This window comes from Mangifera indica, chromosome 11 (assembly GCF_011075055.1).
Source record: "Mangifera indica cultivar Alphonso chromosome 11, CATAS_Mindica_2.1, whole genome shotgun sequence".
NCBI lineage: Eukaryota > Viridiplantae > Streptophyta > Magnoliopsida > Sapindales > Anacardiaceae > Mangifera > Mangifera indica.
The window spans coordinates 2,704,713-2,728,183 of NC_058147.1; the positions used below are offsets into that span (position 1 = coordinate 2,704,713).

A 23,471-nucleotide genomic window follows, 5' to 3' on the forward strand; every position below is an offset into this window, starting at 1 on the left:
AATAGTTAAATGATAGTTTAAGTTTAAATAATTAATAAAGATAAACTCAATATATATATATAGGTGATTTGGGTACACAGGAATAGTATAGACTTAAGGCTTATTGGATATTTGATGAAAATCTAATATTTTATTATATATCGGTTAGATTTGTCTTTAAAACTCATGTAATATAGTTTTATCGATTAAAAATTGTTATTCACGAGATGTTTTATGAGCAGAAAACTAGTCACTCTAATATAGATAATTTCAATAGTTTTATAACGAGTTCTAGATATATGATATTCTAAATATTTCTATTATTTTAAAGTTTTGATTTGGTATTTTAACCTACGTAGATTATGATATGATGGTTTGTTTATATAAAATAAAACTTACATGATCATATATTTAATTAATTTTGGATTTTTCCATAAGCTGTGAAGCAATTTTAATAAATTTAACACAGACCCGGAGTAGAATTGAAAGAAGAGAACTTGGAGTTCTGAGCATTGAATTCCATATAAACACAAATCAAGCTGTGTCTTTATTAATGACATGACATGCTTCACAAATACATGGAAAGGGACGGCAGACACTCCACTACAGTTCGTAGTCTATGACATTGAAAGCAAATCCAAGTTATCTTACATTTACATTAATTATTTGATGATGAAAATCAAGCCATAATTAAGAATTAATTATACATGTATACGTCTCTAATTTAGTTTGGACCATCGGCGCCGGGCCCGTGAGAGTGACCAGCACCAGGACTGTGGCCTGGATCCGTGGGACGGTAGTCGTCCGTCCTTTCCGCTGAAATACGGTTGACTGCTGCCGTCAAGGGAGTAGGACTTTCACCCGTTGAGCTGCTTGCTTCTGCTTCAATTTCTAAAATGTAGCGGCCTGAGTTGATAATAATACCGTCAATCACAGCGGGTTTCTTGACATTTCCCTCTATTTTCTTTAAAAACGCCCTCCCCTCGATGAACATGATTCCATTTGAACAAATGATCAATGCAAGGAGAAGGGTATTGGTGAAAATCATGCTAAAGTTTGCTGCCATAATATTGTAATGAAATTGAAGCTAATGAGAATGAGCAAGCAAGGAAAGGAGAGACGGGTGGGTGTGGCTGGACTCATTGCCACCTTAGCTATTTATAGAGTTTTCATAGCCATTGATGGTAGAATTTCCGAGAAATATTATTTTAAATTTAAATGCACTGAAAATGCAAATAGGGTTTACAATGATTATGTTTCCTCTTATATTCTCTGTGAGTGACTCATGTGCCAGACCAGTAGAATATTCTTTTACGGCGTGAGGGTATCTAGTGCCTTTATTTATTAATTTTGCATGCCCCCATGCAACTATTCTGTCTATTTATCTCTCCTAATTTAGCAATATTGATATAAACTTACACGCATCCGTTGAATGAGACTTCTCTGGTGCAGATTAACACAAACATTAATTTGACTTAATGATCGGTCCTCGAAGGTTGATCATCAGCCCGAAAAATTGTTTGGAAGGCTGAAGCTGATCACTGTTCACGCACATTATATATGTAATTCATGAATCTACACTTACTTGGAAGATGGATCTCTTTCAAAGTTTCGTATCATGCAATGCCATTGAGGCTGAGAGTGTTGACTCAAAATGAACCTTAAAGGTCCAGTAAGAAACTCAAAACATGGAGATCCTAATCACAGATCAACTAAAGAAGACTAGCACAATACAATCTTGTTAGCTTTTGTAAGCTTTTTGAATCTCATTGCCTTGATGATAGAGGTAGAGTTAATATGTAGACTTGTAAATTGAGCTGTGAACTCAATCGATATTATTGAAAAATGTTATAAATTATATAGTTTTACAATATAATTTAAAATAGACTTATGATTTTATGAAATAAGAAAAATAATATACAACAAATTAGAATCATATTAAATTAAAATCGAATTAGATTAAATCAGAATTAAATTGAATCAAAATCATATTAAATTAAATCAAATCATATGACATCAAAATATGTTTTATTTAACTCTCCTCTGCAGTTGTAGCGGGAGTTATTAAAGTTGCAATTGCAAACAAATATTGAGAAGTCAATGGTGTAATGGTAATAGTAAGAGATGACATCAATGCAAGAAAACTAGGAGAGGAGTTCTCAGAAACAGAGGTAATGACAGTGGCAACAATGGATAAAGAATCACCGGTATAAGAGAAAAAACTACTGACAAAAAAGAGACGAAAGTAGGGGTTCAATTGTGTGCGAGACAAGAGCAAACATTCAATTATGTGAGAGACGAGAGTATATGCTCAATTGTGTGAGAGACGAGAGTATAAACTTAATCGTGTAAGAGACAAAGATACATGATTATAGCAGAGCAATTGTGGGGAAGCTGTTAATTGGTTAAAGTGTAGTAGGGGTGAACCTGCAACTTCTAAAAGTGTGGGGAGTAATTGATACGAGAATAAAGATGAAACCTTAGGGCGGGGGGCAAAAGATCAATTTTTAAAACTGAAAAAAAGAAAAGTAATCTTGTGCAAAGGGCCAAAGGCAATTTTTAAAATTGATGAATATAAGAAGATTTTACTATTTTGATATCATATAGAATTGTGAATTGAGTTATAAACTCAATTAATATTATATAATATATAGTGTTACATTTTAATTTAAAATCTAATTATAATCTTATTGGATAAAAAAATAATATATAATAAATTAAAATTATATTATATCAAATTTAGATAAAATTAAAATTCCATTGAAATAGATCAGAAAAGGTCAACATATATTTTATTTAGTAGCATATACGTATTTATGAGGCAAAACATACGTAGATATGAGAAATACCTTCCGTGTACATTTATCTTTGCCTTTGTGGTATTTGGACGGGAAGATGAGAAGTTTGATATGGCAACTTTGTAATTCTTTGTGAGAATTGAAAATGGGCAGTATTCCATGAATTTACAAGTAACTTTCAAGCCTTTGATCATTATGATTCTGTGCAGCTGTCACATCTTGTTTTCAAAAGGATCATGCATATTCTCTTTGACTTGTAAAATAACTACATAATATTATTATTATTATTAGCAGCCATATTACTATTTTAGTGCTTAATTAACCATTTTTAGTTGAGTGACTATTGAAAATTATTTTTGCTGGGAAATCTGCTAGTTATTATGATAAGAATCAAGGGACGATCTTGTGGGCTCTTTCTGATTGAAAAATCTCCTTCCATATATGAACTTCAGAAGTTCAAATTGCAAAAACAGTGCGTAATTCTGTTGAGCACTTAAGTTGGCCAGGAAGAAAAATGAAGTCTCAACAGAAGAGCAGAAGGCAAGTAGCTGATGAAGAAGCCCAGAAAGTCAGCATATATGGTTAGAGCACTTTCATTAGCATAATGGTGGTGTAATTTAATTAATCGACTAGAATCCAAAGGAATATGAATACAAAATAACAGATTAGTGTAAATTATAGTCATTATTATACCATCATTAAACCAACTTTAGTATATAAAAAATGAAGATTTGTTGAACAGTAATACTAGATATATTGCTGCATTACTAGAAGTGCTAGTGACCTTGACCCAGTGCGCACTATTTTTTCAAAACTTTTACCAGGTAAAGAAAGGTCTACAAACTTTCAAACCCCACTCGAACCCCATAATAGTACAGCTCTGTACAAGGAAATTAAAAAAAAATAGTACGATTCTGATTAATATATGTGTGTAAATTTTACAAATAAATACTGCACATCCAAGTTGCGGTGTACAAAGTATTCCAAGTTGTGTGCCCCAACTTGCTTCCACTAGTGATTTCAGACGTTGATATTGTCAAAGATAAGAAGGATGTTGGAACTAGGGAATGGTGGCTGGACTTGGTATTGGCTCCTGGAGTTGGGGAAGTTCCTCTAACTCACTAAGCACAGTTGAGACTAGTGACCAGCACCATCAATAACTGGTTGATTGATAATTACAACTACGGTGGTGCAAAGAAAACTTGTATAACTATGACATCTCTAGAAAGATAGATGAGTGGCCACTTCGTGTTCGGATCATCTTGTGTGGTGGGTGAATTATCATTGATAAGGTGTGGGTTTGAAATTATAAAGTATGTAGGTTTAAATCTAATTTTAGCTAACTTGAACTCGAGTAATTGTTTGACTCGATTTGAATCCTTTTGTTTCACCAACATTGTTGCACTAGAATTTGCCTCAAGGATGATTCTTCTGGTTTTTTTTTTTTTCAGGCGATTTTTTTGGTTTCTAATGATTCTTATTCTTCTTTTGTTTGACAATTTAAACTAGCTAAATTCAATTTTAAATTAACCCTTTTGGATTCCATCCAAACTCAGATTAACTTTTATTCAAATTTAGTTCGAATCCAGAAATCTCTATTCGGATTTAAAAGTTATGTGGGGCAAGAGACCATCCATTAACTCAAATTAGAGCAATAATATGTATATCCATTTAAGTACATAATTATATAAACACTTATATGTATTATCATATGATTATATATTATTTTATTTTTAATTCAAAACTATCTAATTACATAATGATATATATAATATGTATATATTTATATACATAAAATAGATACACATAAATTAACACCCACACACGGGCCCAATCAATGTGTGAAATGCTATATGTTAAACGCCTACTCAACAGTGGATCATTTATACAAGGGCTGGGCTCAAAAAGCAATTAGGCTAGTAGGTATCCAAACTCAAGAACAAGTAGACATTCCAATCAGGAATTCTATGAATCAACCTTTTTATATTAAGTAATAGTATGTGAATTTAGTTTTAAACATTTAATTAAGTACTCATAATTTATAATTATATGATTATATGATTTTAAATTAAAGATAAAATAATACTTAATTATAAAATAATACATTATACAAAATACCTAATTAATTATTCAAAACTAAATGGGTATAGTTATTTTTTCTTGTATAAAAAATTATGACTAACCATTTACGAAGGTGTCTTTCAAGAAGATTTCCTGATCAGAATTGACAAGTGAGTGAGAATTGGAGTCCCTACAAAGAGCACAATGAAGTTAAACTATCAAAAGTTGGAGACATCATTAGCTAAAGACAATTCCTTGGATTGCATTTATTTCTTGACGCCCACCAATACGATCACATTATCCTTGGCTACATTTATTAAGCTTTCAGTATCAATTTATAGAAATTGAATTCAGTCTGAAACTACCCAAAATTAATTTCCACTAAAAACTCATGGCATAATTCGGTCCATTGGTGTTTGATAGTGAGGCCACACGTACACTGCACGTTGACAGAGGAGGCCCAAAGGCTATGGCCCATACTCCTAACATCAATCAACCAGGTTCAGCTCCCCATAACAACTTCAAATATGGCACGTTACTAAAACCAAACCAAAACAGTGACGGACAGACCAACCATCGTTTTTCTTTCCTTTTCAGAGAGAAAAAGAAAAGGTCGAAATAAAGATTGTGTCCTTTCTATTTTGCTAACGCCTAACAGACTGACACAGTTTTTGACAAGTCATTGTCTTCTAAATATGACGCGCATTTTATGTTCTTATTCTATTATTTGTGATTTTCAATTACAACGTGAGATTGTTCTTGATCTTACGAACCGACCATGCTGTTCATCTTCTTAAGCCTGAAAAAAACAAAGGCCGAATGACCATTTTCCAACGGAACTTTAAAAGATAAATTTTTAATTTTTAAATTTTAAAAATTTTAATTTCTCGCTTTTCTAGTTTTTGTTAATAAATTTTGTTTAATTTTTCCATTTACAAACATATTTTTAACAATTAATATATATATATGTCAATTGTTAATCTAATAAAAATAAATAATAAATGTACAAATAAAATTTTCAAATTTAGTGAAAGAAAATTTTTAGGATAAACCCCACCTAACAGTTTAGGGCAGAGTCAATTTTAATTAGAATACCAAAATTACCCCTCTCATGATGAGATACCCTTTTCATATGCAATAGAAACGGATATTACAATTTCGTTATTTTTGCGCGTTAAATTAAATAAATTGAATTAAACTCTTGATTTGGTTAAATCACAGAAGGCTATGCCCAGACCAGTCCAACTATAAATTTTAATTTCCGCGTCAAAAAGAAAAGTGGGTATTCAATTAAAGAAGAAGTAACCTCTGCAAAAACCAAGTAATGGGCTGAGAAGAGAATATGCCATCGTTGTGCTCCACCCAGACATTCTCAGATCAGATGCCATTACCATTTCGTTTTAAGATAACTGAACCCAACATTTATCTCTCTTTATCTCTCTATTCACATGCACGCTTCCTTTTTCTCTCAAATCCCAGGTACTTTCTATTGCTATAATTTGTAAACCTCCATTTATTGCTTCTGTTATTTCATTCTTTTCACTTCGATTAACTTTGCAAAGATTGTTTATCGAAATTTTATATATATACATATTTCTTTTGATTTGGATGTTTTGAGTCAGGAATGAGTACTGATAGGTAGCGGTTCCTGCTGCTGTTTGCAGAGATACAGTTTTCTTTTTTTAATTTTTTGGAAAACCCTAATGCTCTGTTTGGTTATTGAGGAAAAGATTGGGGGAGTGAGTGATGCGAGTGATTAGTTTTTTTTTTTTTTTTAAATATTTATGCTTTTTTGAAATAACCTAAAATTTTATGTTCTTGGACTGATATAGACTGCGAAATATACGGGGTTCTAATTAGCATGAGCATAAAGAGATATTTTTTCACTTGAGTTGGTATAATGGCTGTGTGGTTGGCCATATTTACTTAAGAATAATGACTTTGTACTTCATTTAGCATTAATATATGTATTAGTTAGTCTGATTAGAGGGTTTTGGTAGGATTAGCTGAGAAAAACAATGATCAGTTTTCATACTATAATGATGGACTTTTGTTACTTGAAAAAAATGTTGAAGTAGGATATCAGTAATTATGAAAAGATATGATGATCTTTCACTGATTTGTTCAAACCATTTCATTCATAGACTATTAAATTAATTCTTTATTATTTTCTGCACCTAAATTGTCTTGCTATTAACTATTCACAACTCCTTTAATGACCTTTTTTTTATTGGATATATGATCAGGGAGCTGGCCGGTACAGTTGTTTTAGTGCTCAAGAAGTGTGGTTGATCTACAAGAACTTGAGTTGTGTGCACTTAACCTGTGTTAGCACAAACACATTAATGGGTTCAGATAAACAGTCTGTTGGTTTATTAGATACCTTCAGAATGGAGAGTGTTAGGACGATTCTAACTCATGCACATCCTTATCCGCATGAGCATTCACGCCATGCCATAATTGCTGTGGTTGTGGGTTGTCTGTTTTTTATCTCGTCAGATAACATGCATACCCTCATTGAAAAATTGGATAATAATATTAAATGGTGGTCTATGTATGCCTGTTTGCTTGGTTTTTTCTATTTCTTTTCATCTCCATTTATAGGGAAGACAATTAAACCAAGCTATTCAAATTTTAGTCGGTGGTACGCATTTTTAATCAGAAACTTATTCTTTATATTTTGGTTCAGATATTTGTCAACATAGTACTCACAGTTGTCGTTAATAGCTTGGAAACTTTACTTGTGCAGGTATATAGCTTGGATTTTAGTCGCATCTCTGTATCATCTTCCTAGTTTTCAGTCAATGGGAGTAGATCTGAGGATGAATTTATCAATGTTTTTGACAATATACCTCTCTTCTATTCTGTTTCTTCTTGTCTTTCATGTTATATTCCTTGGCCTTTGGTATCTTGGTCTAGTTTCTCGTGTGGCTGGAAAAAGGCCAGAAATCTTGACGATTCTTCAAAATTGTGCTGTAAGTGCTGAAGACATATTTAATCTTTTATAATACCTTGCATGTGTGTGATTACTTTGTTTCTGTGGTCTCCTTTCCTGTAGGTTATTAGTGTATTCTGCTGTGTATTCTATAGTCATTGTGGCAATCGTGCCATGTTGAGACAGAGACCACTTGTGCGAAGAAATTCTAGTTGGTTTTCTTTTTGGAAAAGAGAAGAGAGGAACACATTGCTTGCCAAATTCCTCCGCATGAATGAGTTGAAAGACCAGGTGTGCTCTTCTTGGTTTGCTCCAGTTGGGTCTGCAAGTGATTATCCACTTTTGTCCAAGTGGGTTTTATACGGAGAGGTATGATTAGAAGCCATTGATTTTACATCATCTAGGTTTATCTTTGAAACAATTGTATCATGTTCTTAATAATTTATACTGTAACATTCTTGCAAATCTGCAGTTAGGTAGTGACAATGGAGGTTCTTCTGATGAAATCTCTCCTATATACTCATTATGGGCCACATTTATTGGTCTTTACATTGCCAACTATGTAGTGGAAAGGTCAACAGGGTGAGTAAGAATACCTTGCATGATATAGGCTTGAAAGCTTTTTGTTTTGTGGGTTATGCCTTTTTTGAATTTCTGACTCTAATTTGTTTCTTGTTTTTTTGATATCTGACTCTCATTAGGTGGGCTCTCACTCACCCTTTATCAGTTAAAGAATATGAAAAGACGAAGAAGAAGCAAATGAAGCCTGATTTCTTGGACATGGTTCCATGGTATTCAGGGTACATGTCTATTGTTTCTCTGCCCCTTTTTCCTTTTCCTTTCTTTATTTCATTCTGTGAGGACGTTTCTCAAACAAACTTTGTACCTCGCTATACTAGTGTCTTTATTTTGCAGAACATCAGCTGATTTGTTCAAAACAGTTTTTGACCTCCTGGTTTCAGTAACTCTGTTTGTTGGCCGCTTTGACATGCGCATGATGCAGGTATAATCCCATATCCCAGTGTATTAGATTTTGTGAAATTGAAAGCCCTTGGGTGATTTTCACCTTCTTCTAAACCGGTGAAAACTTTCGTCCAGCTTATTTTCTCTGAATATGGATAATAAATGACTGTATTCATTGATGAATTGTATTTTGATACATACCTCTCCTTGAAGTCTGCAACTACAAGCTGAACTCCTTTGATCACCAACACTGCAACAGCTCCTAACCTGCAGAAATTTACTCACAGAACGCAGCAGAAAGCTAATAGGAAACCAACTAAGAATTAGACTGTGATAATCTGGTTTTATTTATGGATAAAGCAGAATGACAGTTAGACAAATCTACTTCTATAACCAGATTTACCTTAGGAATCACCTCAACAGGAAAATTGGCAATAATCCAGCGATTCAAGGTGCTGGTGGCCTCTCCTTTTTTAACTTTAAAAAAATATCCCCCTTTTTCTTCAAGCTTCATTCTCTTTCTACAATTTCTCCGTTTTTTCTCCTTCAATCCTTTGTTGCCATGTGATCCTTAATTTTTCCATATTTCTCTCCAAAAACGGTTAGAGCCTCCATCATTGCATTGCTGTCACGTGAAGTAATCACACTCTTCCCTGTCTTTCTTCTCACATCAACTTTGATAGGTCCATCGTATTTCTTCTGTCAGTCACTATCATTCTAAATATTTTTTATGAATATTTGTTAAATGAAAAAATAATTTGAGTTAAATTTGTGTATTTTAAATATCATTTAACTTCCTTCTTTTGCATCATCAGGCAGCAATGAACAAGGTTCAAGAGGGTGCTCAGCAAGGAGACTTTTTTTATGATCATTTTAATGAAAAGGAAGACCTATGGTTTGACTTCATGGCTGATACTGGTGATGGTGGAAACTCATCATACTCTGTGGCTCGGCTACTTGCTCAGCCTTCTATTCGGGTCATTAAAGGTGATTCTGTTTCCACCCTACCGCGTGCAGACGTGTTACTTATTGGAGGGGATCTTGCGTAAGTTGATCATATTTTCTAGATATTATTTATGATATGTGATCAACTTCCACTATTTGTTAATATCTTATTTTCACTGACCTAAGGCAGTCTTGATAGTTCTTGGAATGGCTGAGTAGGTTTTGGCCATAAGTATATTATTAACTATATGGGTTGTGGTAAAAATTAACAAACAGTGAAGTTTTGTAGTTGAATCTGTGAATGATTTTTGGTGGACCAAACTGTTGATAGTATACTGAAAAGGATGACATTATTCAAGGCTAAACAGTTAATGTTCAGTTATATATTTTGGGTTTAGTAGCTTGCTTGATTAATGATGAGTGTTATTCGGAAAAAAATTAGTTTCTCATTTAGATTTGGAATTAGTATAATTTGAAAGGGGAAACCACACTGATTCCATAGGAATTGATAATAGAAGTGATCAATTTAATTCACTGCAGGAACTCATAATTGTCTTGATTGCTACTACTGACTGCTGCAGTTCTATCATGGCTGCCTCCACCATATACATCTATAGAGTTGCTGTACAACTTCCATTTCCTACTATTGAATTTCCTTGCATCTATTACCTTAACACAGAAGTGGTGCTCTTCTGTCAACATTAATCAAATTTTTTGATGAGGGCTGTTGGGTTTTGGTCATCGACCTTATACAGAGTGATTCCCAACTAGCCTTTTTTTGGTCAAAATGAACTTATGTGTACCCAGTTAAGACAGTGTTGGCGCTCAGTTTTCAAATTTGATAGTGAACATACTGAAGATTGGCCTTAGGATATGAATGGTCAGTTGATATTTGCGGTATCTGGCCCAAAATATTTGTACTTACATATTTGCACCTGTGATTCTAATTTAGGCTTTGCTTACTAGAGCACTCTGGTCAATTATAATATTTGGAGTTCAATTGCTTATATTTCAGATATTGGGATGTATCTACTGTTTTGATAATTATTCTCCCAAATAGTTTACAGTTATGTATGATTGTTTTGCTTATTTGAACATATTTATATTTGTGGATCATAACAGGTACCCTAATCCATCAGCATTCACATATGAGAAGCGCCTTTTCCGTCCCTTTGAATATGCTCTTCAACCTCCGCCATGGTATAAAAAGGAACATATTGCTGTAAGCAAGCCTGAGCTACCCTGTGAGGTTTCAGAACTGAAGCAATATGGAGGGCCTCAGTGTTTTATCATTCCTGGAAATCATGGTTGGTTCTAAGTTTCAGCCTGAGCTTCATCTAAAAGATTTATTTTCTTTGTAGCAGAAAAGCTTTAAATCTATTTTGTCTTGACATAATTTCACTAGTGATTTTGTTTTCTTGATTTGGTAGATCCTGAAACTAGAATTGTATTTGAGTTTGTTGCATTCATAATTTCATGCCTTTGTAATGGCCTTCCTTTTTAGATTGGTTCGATGGGCTGCATACTTTTATGAGGTATATATGCCATAAGAGCTGGTTGGGTGGCTGGCTTATGCCTCAGAAAAAGAGTTACTTTGCTTTGCAATTTCCTAGAAGATGGTGGCTTTTTGGTCTTGATCAAGCTCTTCACTGTGATATTGATGTGTACCAGTTCAAGTTCTTTGCTGAACTAATAAAGGAAAAGGTACCTTCGTCTATCTCTTTTTCACTTTTATGTGCTCTTCAGTTAATGTTGCATTTGTGAAGGAGGTTGGTTGCTATATTACTGTAAGAAAGTTGATCCTTAGTACTTTTATTTAGCAAAAGAAATTGATTTCCTTGTCTCTTGGTTGTTTTGGTGTTTTAAGTTCTTGGAGAAGATTACATTCTGTTGCGTACCTGCTCAAGCTGGAATCTCTCCTAGCAAAATTGGTGGAAAGAATTGGAATCTGCAGTATTCATAACTTCAATATCCAACATTCAGTCTGTATATTATGAACTCAATCAAATAAAATAAGAGAAGTGCAGTCCATCCCATTCATTCATTAACCACGGCAAGTGATTACACCAGGTGTTTTAACAACTTAATTTGGAGCAAAACAAACTAACAAGGAAATGAACACTATCAATACTGGAATTTGAGAGCCAGTCCTCTCCCGCTTCACTAACAAAACATCAGTACATAATTTCAGAAAACAAAAGCCGACCCTTTCTCTTTTTTCTGCTGCCATATAAAATGATGAATTTCCCTAACAGAATCCTCCCCTCTGCCCACTTATAAGCTGCCATGTGTTCCAACTGAATGGCCAGGATCATTCTGTTTCAGACCATCTTCTTTAATCCCCAGATTGCCCTCCATCCTGTTAATCTTTGAATCCTCTGCTGAGAGCTTCTTTGGATCATCTCCTCCTTCCTTCTCTGGGCCAGCTTCCTCTCTTCTCTTCTTGGGCCTACGAAAATACACTTTGGTAATCAGGCCTCTATCACATTCTTAGGATCAAACTTTGGGCCAGGCTATAATATAGTGCCAAATCATTAATATTTAGGTATATTGTGTTTTATGGTGACTGATGTTGGACAAGTTCATTTTTGTGCAAATATGTTGGTTGATGCACCAAAGTGAGGGATATATATTCTTGTCATTGTTGTAGAGTATGTTTTCTTTCCTCGGATATGTATAAATGGATTAGAAGCCTACAAGCATACTTGTGTTGTATACGCATAGTATGGCTTTAGTTGGAATTCTGTCCAATATATATGCCACATTAATATTATATTTCTCTAGTTATGGTGCTTGTAATTGATGCTTTGGTATTATGCTTGTGAAGTCTGTTATGTAAACGTTTGTTCTCAGTTCAATATTCTTACTAAGCTTGTACATAGAATTTGCGTGGTTAATGAAGTAGACTAATAAACTTAAGTGTTGTTCTACATCTAGTGGTTAGATGCATGTATTCTATGTACTGATGTGTTTACTTTCGCAGAATCATTCTGTGCATATCCTTGCCCATTGCATTTGTTCAGTTTTGATCCACTTAGATGTCATTGTGGTGTTTCTTAACTTGGTCCTACTTATTTCATTATTTTTTCTGTTTTTGATAAAACCTTAAACTTTTTGCATTTTACTTGTAAATGGATGGTCGATTGGCATTTTGTTCATGGCCAAATTTTTTTTATTTGTTATGCTGAGTCAATAAAGCTTCATCTACAAAATTACATAATTCTTATGATTTTCTTTGTCGAAACTGAAGCATTAATCCAAATGTAAAAGGGCCACCATATTGCTGTCAGGGGTATGTAATCTGTCAAGTCATTATGTTTAGTTACCTTTACAAGTCTGTTTTTCTGGTCGTAAGCTTTTGTTTCAGATATTTCAATTTTTAATGCTATATCAACATTTATTAGCAGGAATCTAGTTTGAGCTTTTTTTATTTTGCATACTTTTGGAGCCAGTTGTAGCCTTTATGTGCTTATCTTTTTTTTTTTTTTTTCTGTTATAATAAACTTCTATATTCATTTATATCTGTTTAGGTTGGAGAGCATGATTCTGTCATTATCATGACACATGAACCAAATTGGCTTCTTGATTGGTACTTTAATGACATTTCTGCAAATAACGTCAAGCACTTGATATGTGATTATTTGAAAGGAAGGTGTAAGCTTTGGTTAGCTGGCGACTTGCATCTCTATATGCGTCATTCATTTGTTCCATCTGATGGTCCTGTTCATGTGCAACATTTACTTGTGAATGGTTGTGGCGGGGCATTTTTGCATCCCACCCATGCCTTCAGTAACTTTAGCAAATTTTATGGGACTAAATATGAAAGCAAGGCTGCTTATCCTTCTTTTGAAGATTCAAACAGGGTAAACTTCAAAAACTTAAATTTCTGCATCTCAACTCCGTGTTTTTCCTTTTCCTTTTTGATGCAAAAAAAATATTTTTTTTAACTTGATGCAGATTGCATTGGGGAATATTTTGAAGTTCCGAAAGAAGAACTGGCAGTTTGATTTCATTGGTGGCATTATATACTTTGTGTTGGCTTTTTCTATGTTTCCACAAGTAAGTTCTGTTTAGTTCTTATGATTCTGGTTATTGCTAATTGTCTTCGGTATTTTTGGACTCTGATAGTGAGATGATGAGAATTTCATTTATCTTTTACTGCTTTTGCTCTTTCTTTTTTTCCTTTTTTTAACCTCTTTTTAGTTGAAATAGCTTTCACTTTTTTAAGGAGATACCTTTGATGAGATGAATCACTGCCTTACTATTTTAGCTTCTTATGTCAACAAACATATTTGCATTTGCAGCAATATACATATTATGTTTTGCTGAGACATGACTGAGAAATTTTCCTTTATTTCTAGTGCAAGCTTGATCCAATCTTTCAAGATGATTCAGTTTCTGGTCACTTGAGGAGTTTCTTTGGCACAGTTTGGAATGCGTTTGTGTATGTGCTGGGACACTCTTATGTGTCCTTGACAGGTACTTTGCTGCTGCTAATTGCAGCAATTTCATTTGTCCCATCCAAAGCATCTCGGAAGAAGCGGGTGATAATTGGAATGCTACACGTTTCTGCACATCTGACTGCAGCAATAGTTTTGATGTTGCTCTTGGAACTGGGTGTGGAGACGTGCATTCGTCATAACCTGCTAGCTACCTCTGGTGAGTTTTATTGTTGGTGCCTGTGTATTTCTGTATTTCTTTGGATGGTTCTGGTATTGTTATTATTCTTGAGAATTCAGAAGCTGTAATATAGTAGTTTTTTTCTGTTATTTTTTTATTTATGTGAGTTTTTTCTTGTAATTCCTTTCTCCTAAGAATGGACGGTATTTCATTTTTCTTGTTTTTTTTGTCGAGTATTTCCAATTTGTTTTACTAATATTGCCGAAATCCTAAAATTGTTGTCTCCTTTTGAATGATATGTAGTATTTGATGTTCTAATCAAAGATTAAAAGCACTATTGCACTTGATGATAGAAAATAAAGCTTCTAATACTAGGAGATCTATTTATATTCAAGTACTTAACCTTCAATGTAAGAAATAATAAAAAAAGCTTAACTCTTGTAAAAGAGTGGGAGTCTTGATTTTTATTGTGAATGGTAAAGGTTGTAAATATTTGAGGCACTTGCTGCCACTAGGTTGTGAAGTTCATCCTCTTTCATGGTTCTTGTTATCCTGCGAGTATGCTCTATCCTAAATTTTATTGACTGATTTTGTTATTGAGCCAGGCTATTTACTAATTGTTTTTGTTTTAGGTTACCACACTTTATACCAATGGTACCAATCAGTGGAAAATGAGCACTTTCCGGATCCTACTGGACTTCGAGCTCGGATAGAACAATGGACCTTTGGGCTTTATCCAGCGTGTATCAAGTATCTTATGTCTGCATTTGACATTCCAGAGGTGAGGAATCTCTCATTTTTCCAGACATGGATTTTTCTTCATTTGTCTCAGCATATTCACGGGATAAATATTGTTAGGTCATGGCCGTAACACGGAGCAATATTTGTAAGAATGGGATGGAGTCACTCTCTCGAGGAGGTGCTGTCATATATTATTCATCTGTCTTCCTCTCTTTCTGGGTCTTCTCAACACCTGTGGTCTCATTAGTGTTTGGAAGCTACTTATACATCTGCATTAACTGGCTTAACATACACTTTGATGAAGCTTTCTCTTCTCTTCGAATTGCTAATTACAAGGCATTCACTCGATTTCATATCAATCGTGATGGAGATCTTGAAGTTTACACTCTTGCAGTTGATAAGGTAAGAAATCTGAGCTTCAGATTGCCTTCTGGTTGCAACTATTGAGCTATTGGAATACAATTATGTTTTCTTGGATCATTTAAGATGCTATTAGTTCTTCCTTTTATGTACCAATTTGCCTTTGATTTCTGAACACCATATAAGGATCTACCTATTTCAGTGGCTTTCGATTGAGAATCTTTATGCTTTTTGTGGTTTAAATCCTGCCTTCGAAAACTCTTAATTATGTTGCAGTTCATTGCTAAACTTCAAATTCATTGTATTTAAACAGATTATTGACACAATGAAACACGCAGGTTCCAAAGGAATGGAAGCTGGATCCTGATTGGGATGGAGAGCCAAAACAACAGCAATTAAGCCACCTTAGAAAATTTCCCAGCAAATGGAGTGCAGCCACCCCACACCAGGACCCGATAAATACTGTTAGGATTATCGATCAGTTTGTCATTCAACAAACAGAAAAACCTGATTTCACAGCAAGTAATGGATCAGTTAGCTAAACTTGTAACATTATTGTTCTTACCGCGATTTATAAAGCAATGAAAGAAAGAAAAACATTTTTCTTAAAGATGTGCCTATGGTTTCCTTAGGAAGTCAGCAAGTATCTTTACCGTGCATGTGTGGCATATTGGTGTTTTTTCTGGGTAAAGCTTAGCTTAATGAACATCAGAATTTGAGTTCCGCGGCATCGCTATCTAATCATGAACGCAGTCCACATAACTATATCTAGTAATCTGAATGTAGGAATTGCTCGTATGATGTTCCTTTAAGAGTTTGAAGGACATCATTCCAGTTCTCAACTTGTTCTGATAAGGGCCTTCGGTGGATCTTAACTTGTCGACTTGTAAGCTCTTGCAATGGCAATCTCAGAAATTCTTGAACGTCTTTGAGTTGCTACAAAATAAAATTTTGCAAATGTTCAAGTTTTTGGTTTAAATCGAAGAAATCCCAAAGCAAACAATTTTCGAACTTCTTACATCTGGGATGGTGATAAGATCCTCGTAGTAAATAACTATGTGGCGAGTTGTCTTCAAATATTCAACAGCTCTGGTTGTTGTCTTCTCTATTTGCTCTAGTTGGGTTAAAAGAAGTGTGGCATTTATTGTTGGCTTGTATTTAGCCAGAATCTCAGCCTGCAATATTGCATTTTCAAAGCATTATATGGCAATTGACAAGTTCTAAAAAGAGATAAAGAGATAAAAGTGGGAGGGAGACAGACCTCGACTGGAGAATGAACATGGGACTTGTGGGTTCCATTCAGAAGCTTAGCATTTCTGTCATAAGAATTTGCAGCTACAGAGATCATTCTGCGCACCAAATTTCTTCTCAACAGAAAAATCACAGAAACCCCTTTTGTATTGAAGTAGTCTACTATGTCCTTGTGATGCTCCATCAATCCCTGCAAAATTCGGAACATGATTTATATCTTCATAACAATAACATTCAACTACATAAGGAATCCATTTCAGAAAGCAACCCACCTGATTAAGCATCCATTTGAACCCGACAGCAGCAGAGCACTCGTTTTTTGAAGCACTAGAGAACCAGTCAAGATTATACACTTTATCCATTGTGATTATAATTGAAGATACATTAATCCTCCTATCCTTAACTGAAAATATTTCTCCATTGGAGCTTACATTGATATGACTGTTCAGCAATGTCTCAAACCATCCACTCCCAGATCGCTGCATTGACAAGATGGCAAAGTACCTTACCGGATTACAAGCGCATTCCTCTCTACTCATAAAAATAAAGAAAATATATTCATCTCTACGAGACAAATGAATTAAAACCAACAAAGGATTAGGCAAGAAAATGATATATCCAGGCACCTGCTAAAAGTTACAGGATTCGGATAATGAACAAAGGGGGTTTCCGATTGTTCAATGTTGTCGGCTTGACATGAATGATCAATGAATTTGATGTTCAATGGTTTGGTTTTGGTGTGGCTCATTTGCTTTAAGCAGATTGAGCAAATATAGATTCCACAAACCATAGCAAATATTAAGAGCACCGTCCCCCTGAATACTAATGGAGATTTCTTTGGAGTCTTTATAAGCAATGCATCCTGTAATTCAATTCAAACATTATCCCAAAGTTATTTCATTGATGCAGATGCATACGGGAAGAAACAAGGGCAATCTTGAAAAAAAATAAGATTTTGAAAGCATTCATTTTATGAGCACATTAAAAGAAAAACTGAAATTCTTGTACAAGCTTCAGCTAGCAACTACTACCGAGTAGGAAGCGGTCCATGTCTATAGTTCTCTGTTAATCCTAAAACTTGAAAAATAAAAAAGAAAGCCAAAAAAATTCAAAAGAACCCAAGAGTTTTGTTTCAGCGTTAGAAGCTGAGAAAGTCTCTAAAACTGATTGGCAAACATTATTACAGTCAAAAGGAAGTCGAATAAAGCTGAACGCACCTTGTTGAAGTAACAGACACCTTCAGCCATCCTGGAAGAAGATTGAAAGAAGAAAACAGTTAGTCTTCAGCCTCCTCTATCTTTTTCTTTCCTCTACTAATATGTGATGTATTGTATTATATTCTAGTGTCTGAAGTGAGAGAGAAGAAAGCGCTGCTCTAATTTTTTAGAAATGGAGCTTTTCCTCGTGAAGAACGATATTAATATACCGCCTGAACTTCCACGCTCTCCTACTTTTTTATTTTTTAATATCCCTCCCTGTAATTGAGTTTCTGTTTGGCCAAACGACTATTTCCCACCCAAGGTATGCTGTAATGACGAGTTTCCACCCTTTAACTATGAAAACACCAAACACCCACCCATGGCCGGTTAGATTTAACCAAACCCTAACGGTGACAAGGGTAAAATTGTCATTTTCTCTAGAATATTAAAAATAAACTAAAATAGAATATATTTTGCCCCCCTAAACTTTAAAAACTAAAATTCCCCCCCCCCAGCCTAAGTTTTCAAAAATCGCAGTTTCACCCTCCCGAAGCATTGCCGACGGTCTCCGGCTCCACTGCCGATGGTCTCTCCCTCCCGAAGCATCCTCACCTTCCAGAGAACTCTTTCCTCCCATTTGGACTTCCAATCGGAGTCGGAGAAGCTGTGGAAGACGAAGAACTTCGTCGGGGAAGACGAAGTTCTTCGTCTTCCCAGTCGTCGTCGTCGTCTGGGAAGACGACGTCTTCCCAGACGAAGACGAGACGACGAGACGACTCGTCGTCCTCTGGGAAGACGAGTCGTCTTCATCTGGGAAGACAATCGTCTTCCCAGACGACGAAGACGAGATCGATCGATCTCGTCTTCGTCGTCTGGGAAGACGATTGTCTTCCCAGATGAAGACGACTCGTCTTCCCAGAGGACGACGAGTCGTCTCGTCGTCTCGTCTTCGTCTGGGAAGACGTCGTCTTCCCAGACGACGACGACGACTGGGAAGACGAAGAACTTCGTCTTCCCCGACGAAGTTCTTCGTCTTCCACAGCTTCTCCGACTCCGATTGGAAGTCCAAATGGGAGGAAAGAGTTCTCTGGAAGGTGAGGATGCTTCGGGAGGGAGAGACCATCGGCAGTGGAGCCGGAGACCGTCGGCAATGCTTCGGGAGGGTGAAACTGCGATTTTTGAAAACTTAGGCTGGGGGGGGGGAATTTTAGTTTTTAAAGTTTAGGGGGGCAAAATATATTCTATTTTAGTTTATTTTTAATATTCTAGAGAAAATGACAATTTTACCCTTGTCACCGTTAGGGTTTGGTTAAATCTAACCGGCCATGGGTGGGTGTTTGGTGTTTCCATAGTTAAAGGGTGGAAACTCGTCATTACAGCATACCTTGGGTGGGAAATAGTCGTTTGGCCTTTCTGTTTTCCAAAAGTGTATCGTTATCTCCTATTTCAGACATTTGTGGTATTCCGAGCCAATCGCTTACATTATACAGAAGAGGAGCTTAGCCATGGCTTATTACTTTAGTCATTCTCTTGCCATCCCCATAATGAAAGAAGAATTGGGTTCCTCGTTTTTGGGACTGAAGACTTGGGTTCCTCCTTTTTTTAATAGAAGGAGTTATTTTTTTGGTACTGATATTTATGATTTTATTCCATTAAAAAAAAGCTGGAACAATGCAACTTTGTTTCATATTGATAAAAGCAATGTTGCATTTTTAAGATGAAATGAAAAAGATAAAAAGGTAATGGACAAAAAGAATACCATAATGTGACTTTGGCTGGATTAATTTTTTATTATAAGATAGAGAGAGGAACAGCCCGAACTAAGGGCCTTAGATGGTCGTTTAATAATAAAGGAGATAAGAATACACCAAGAGATTTACTTAGAAATAATCACTCTCAGATAGAGTGTATAATAACTCGTTAATCTAACTACACGACTTGTCCAAAATGTGGAATGTAAAAATGCATTGATAATAGAGGGGAAAATAACTAAGATATTATTTTATTGAAATACATTTACACATTGATTTGTATATTTTTTTAAATATTTTTATTTTAATAATGTATTAATACTTCCCTTCTAAAATCTCTGAAATAGAAGTATGCTCTTTGCTCGTCTTTACTGGATCATACACATCAGAAACTATTCAAAACTGTCCTAATTAACCATAAAAGGTCATGTTGAGTAAACAGTTGAGTATTAGATTCAAACCCTAAAAGGACCTTCTTGCCTGCTTAAGTAAAGTAATAGGCACATTGGTCATACCCGGGTTTTCATTTGTTTATTCTTGGTCTCCTAGACATGCCTTGGATACCTAGACCTAAAAAATGACAGAAAAAGGGGACAAACTAGGCTATTTAAAAATTTAAAATCAAAGGATTTGGCTATGCTAGCCTCAATGATAATCAAGGGTTACAGAAAACAGGCATTTGTGACAACAGAGGAATACGCAATAAGTGAAAAAAATCACATATGCCCCATAAATTATAAAATCAAAACCTCAGCTGATTTTTTTTCTTTTTTAAGTTTAGGATATCATCTATGTGTAACAGGGTGAAAAATTCTCTACTTCCATGCTGAGAACCCTACAAAAGGACATGAAGTCATTAGAAGATAACATCTGGTTTTGTTCTCTGAGCAGAGTCGGTGTTCTTTCTACCAGTCCATCTATGGTCTTCATTAGTCGATAAATAGGCCACCATGGGATGCTGCTGAGCTAGTCCAAAAGCTTGAATTAGCTGGATGCTGGTGAGGAGAGGAAGAAAATAAAAGACGGCCACTCTGTCAGGTCTTAACTGAAACAAGGGAAAGAAAGCCATGGAAATATATGTTACTGTTTTAGCAGTAAAAATGGATATCTTTGGCTGGGGAGCTTGCTATATTAAAAACACACACACCCCCCAAGGAATAACACAATCCACAATATAATTGGCTTCCCAATTTTCGGAATCTATGTATGATTGGTTTATTATAAACTAAGAGGCTTGAATAGAAAATTGAACCTCTAGTTCAAACTTCTGGAGCTGCTCTATATCACAACTAATATATCTGACTTCCTAAATGCAAGCAAACTTGTTATGATAAAAAAAGTAAACCATACATTGGAAAGATCTGCATGAACTGGTGAAACCAATGATAATGTCAAAAAAATAAATAAAACTGCAGAAAATGAAAAAGAAAGCCTTACCAATATCAAACTCTAAAAGTTTTTCGATTTGAAATGGTATTCATTATAAGATAATCAAGCGAACTATCTGCCCCAAAAACTTGAAAGACTTGGCTGCTTCTTTTAAGCATTTATTTTTCTCATCTCGAGGCCAGTGCTGCATTGAGAGTAACACACAAATTCTGTCAAATGAATATCAAGCTATGACACAACAAAAATTAAAGCAAGCCAATTATGCATGGACGACTTGAGCAGCACCTCTCCAAGCACGTTGAGATTCTCACGCACGCCTTTTAAAATTTCCTGGGGATCTCCCTTCCATATGTAGAACTCCATCTCCCTTCCCTCTAGGATCTTCTCAGAAACCTTAAGATAATAACCACCAAAGAGTTAATTAATTTGATATGTCCACAAAAGAAATTTCTCATATTTCTACTCTCCTCTATCACAAGAAGCAAGACTACAGAATTGGGAGTAAACAATCGTGCTCAGATCAGGTGATTAGGACAAGTTTAATAAGCGGATGTGGCATAAGTGTCATGTTCTGACATAGAGAAGGGGTGTCCGGCACTGCAATCTTAAAATACTAGGCATGGTAACATGTATATACAGATATGTATGTATATATGAATTAAAAAAAATGGATATATGATAAACTATGAACCTGTGTTTGTTTCCTTGGTAAGACTATGAAACAAGTATGAAAAATAGTAATGCATCCAAGTAACTTGACAATAATACATAGCAGCCTTGTAATTCTACTACAAATTTACAAAGTTACAAGAAAGTGAATTCCTAAATACCTGTGAATGTGAGAATAATGTTAGATTTACAAGATTATAAAATCTTAAAGCGTTTGATACACCTATTTTCCAATTGAATAAGTGACCGATAATTCCATAATTCATAGGTCATTATGGATCAATCATAAGTAGGTACTCTCTCCCATGCAACACATATACCTACTCTCTTCCACACACATAAACACATTCACCCTAGTAGATAAAGAGTGCATCTTATGACTGACTTTCCTTAACCTTGTCTATTCTTAAGACTCCATGAATCTTAAAGAATCATAGCTTCAATGGTTAATGCATACCTGTCTTGCAATCACTTGACCACCAGCTATATGAGAAAAATATATATTGTAGAAATGGGACAGGAACAATGGGGCACTTCTCTCAGCAAGTTCTTCCAAATACTTGGCATATGAAACTCCTGAAGTGCTAGCATCGGGAATTACAATATCCTGTTCCCTAAACCATTCTAAATCTTTTGCAAGACCTTCTGATCTTTCCAATCCAGTATTTCTAAAATAAGCATCTGTAATAAAATTAAACATCAATAGATAAGCAAGAGACATAATTAATTTGCTCAGAGATTCAATGGTAACACCCAAACAATTGATTATATGTATACCTAAACTCTCAATTTTGATTCGTTCCTGAATTCCTTTTGTAAATATATATGAGTAATGGGCTAAAATTAACTCCATTATCCAATGCTTTTCAAGAAAAAGCACCAACTGTACCTCTTGTTGTAGTATTGCGTCAAAAATAACCATTTTCAATAATTTGTAAAGGTTAAAAATATTTAATTTTATATACTAAATCAGCAGAAGACATTTTAAAATTATAAATACTCAAAATATTAGAAAACCATATAACCAAAAAGGGAAAAGGTAGAAGACTTACAAGCCACATCATTGGATTCATCCACAATGCGCTCCACTGTGTTGAACACAAGCTGACTATCGACCAAGAACTTAACAAATCCTTCCATGCTGGGTTTCCAAGTCTCTCCATCATCAAATGATTCCTTCGATTTTTCTTCTTTTACGTCCTCGTTGGATGACTCTTGGGAGTCCTTACTATCACTATCACTATTAGCGGAAGAAGAAGGGTACTTCTTACCTTTTAAGTTACGAAGTTTCATAGCCACAAATCTCATCTCTTCAGTTATGCCTATGCTCTCTCCTGGGTATTGCTTTCTGTATCGTTTTCTTTTTTTAATTACCGGTGGAGCAGGATTAGTGGAAGTAGATGCCGAAATCACAGCCGTTGAATTGGTTGCAGATGGTTCAGAGCAGCACAAAATTAGGGGTGGAGAAATGCTTCTCTTGTTTTTGCTCGAAATTGTCAAACTCAACATTGATTGAGATGGAAATGAAAGCCGACAAGACACGGAAAATGAAGGATGAACAAGAAACTGTTGCACTAGCATGGCATTACATGACCACGAAGACGTCATGCTTGCTTACTACTCTGCTCAGTGCTCACTGTTTCAATGTTTACGGCACTTCTGCAAGATGATGATGTACGCTTTGTTTCTTCCCGGCCTTGAATACGTTACCGACGGGCTAGAAACACTTGGCCCATACGATGATGCAGAGGGTTTAAATTTATTTAAAAAATCATTATTAATATGCAAATTAAAAACCCGTCCAAATATT

At 35.1% G+C, this 23,471-nt stretch overlaps 3 protein-coding genes across 3 annotated transcripts; 1 reads left to right on the forward strand and 2 right to left on the reverse strand.

The window, feature by feature from the left end:
• Positions 1-6,066: 6,066 nt before the first annotated feature.
• On the forward strand, positions 6,067-16,012 carry LOC123229391. Its single transcript, XM_044655172.1, has 16 exons — positions 6,067-6,317; positions 7,085-7,482; positions 7,588-7,813; positions 7,897-8,142; positions 8,246-8,355; positions 8,475-8,573; positions 8,689-8,776; positions 9,552-9,781; positions 10,804-10,988; positions 11,186-11,385; positions 13,212-13,544; positions 13,639-13,740; positions 14,043-14,340; positions 14,934-15,082; positions 15,160-15,444; positions 15,741-16,012. Exons 2-16 carry the CDS (start codon positions 7,184-7,186, stop codon positions 15,942-15,944), a joined length of 3,054 nt encoding a protein of 1,017 aa, XP_044511107.1. The 5' UTR covers positions 6,067-6,317; positions 7,085-7,183; the 3' UTR covers positions 15,945-16,012.
• Positions 15,914-18,118, reverse strand: LOC123229392 (nodulation protein H-like). The gene is made up of 6 exons (XM_044655173.1): positions 17,871-18,118; positions 17,280-17,515; positions 16,926-17,184; positions 16,664-16,843; positions 16,422-16,577; positions 15,914-16,338 (listed from the first exon to the last, which is right to left on the reverse strand). The coding sequence occupies exons 1-6, from the start codon at positions 17,898-17,900 to the stop codon at positions 16,171-16,173; spliced, it is 1,029 nt and encodes a 342-aa protein (XP_044511108.1). The 5' UTR covers positions 17,901-18,118; the 3' UTR covers positions 15,914-16,170.
• A 2,090-nt stretch (positions 18,119-20,208) lies between these two features.
• Positions 20,209-23,399, reverse strand: LOC123228953 (probable inactive heme oxygenase 2, chloroplastic). The gene is made up of 5 exons (XM_044654479.1): positions 22,714-23,399; positions 22,119-22,342; positions 21,278-21,385; positions 21,041-21,176; positions 20,209-20,648 (listed from the first exon to the last, which is right to left on the reverse strand). The coding sequence occupies exons 1-4, from the start codon at positions 23,267-23,269 to the stop codon at positions 21,084-21,086; spliced, it is 981 nt and encodes a 326-aa protein (XP_044510414.1). The 5' UTR covers positions 23,270-23,399; the 3' UTR covers positions 20,209-20,648; positions 21,041-21,083.
• Positions 23,400-23,471: the final 72 nt, after the last annotated feature.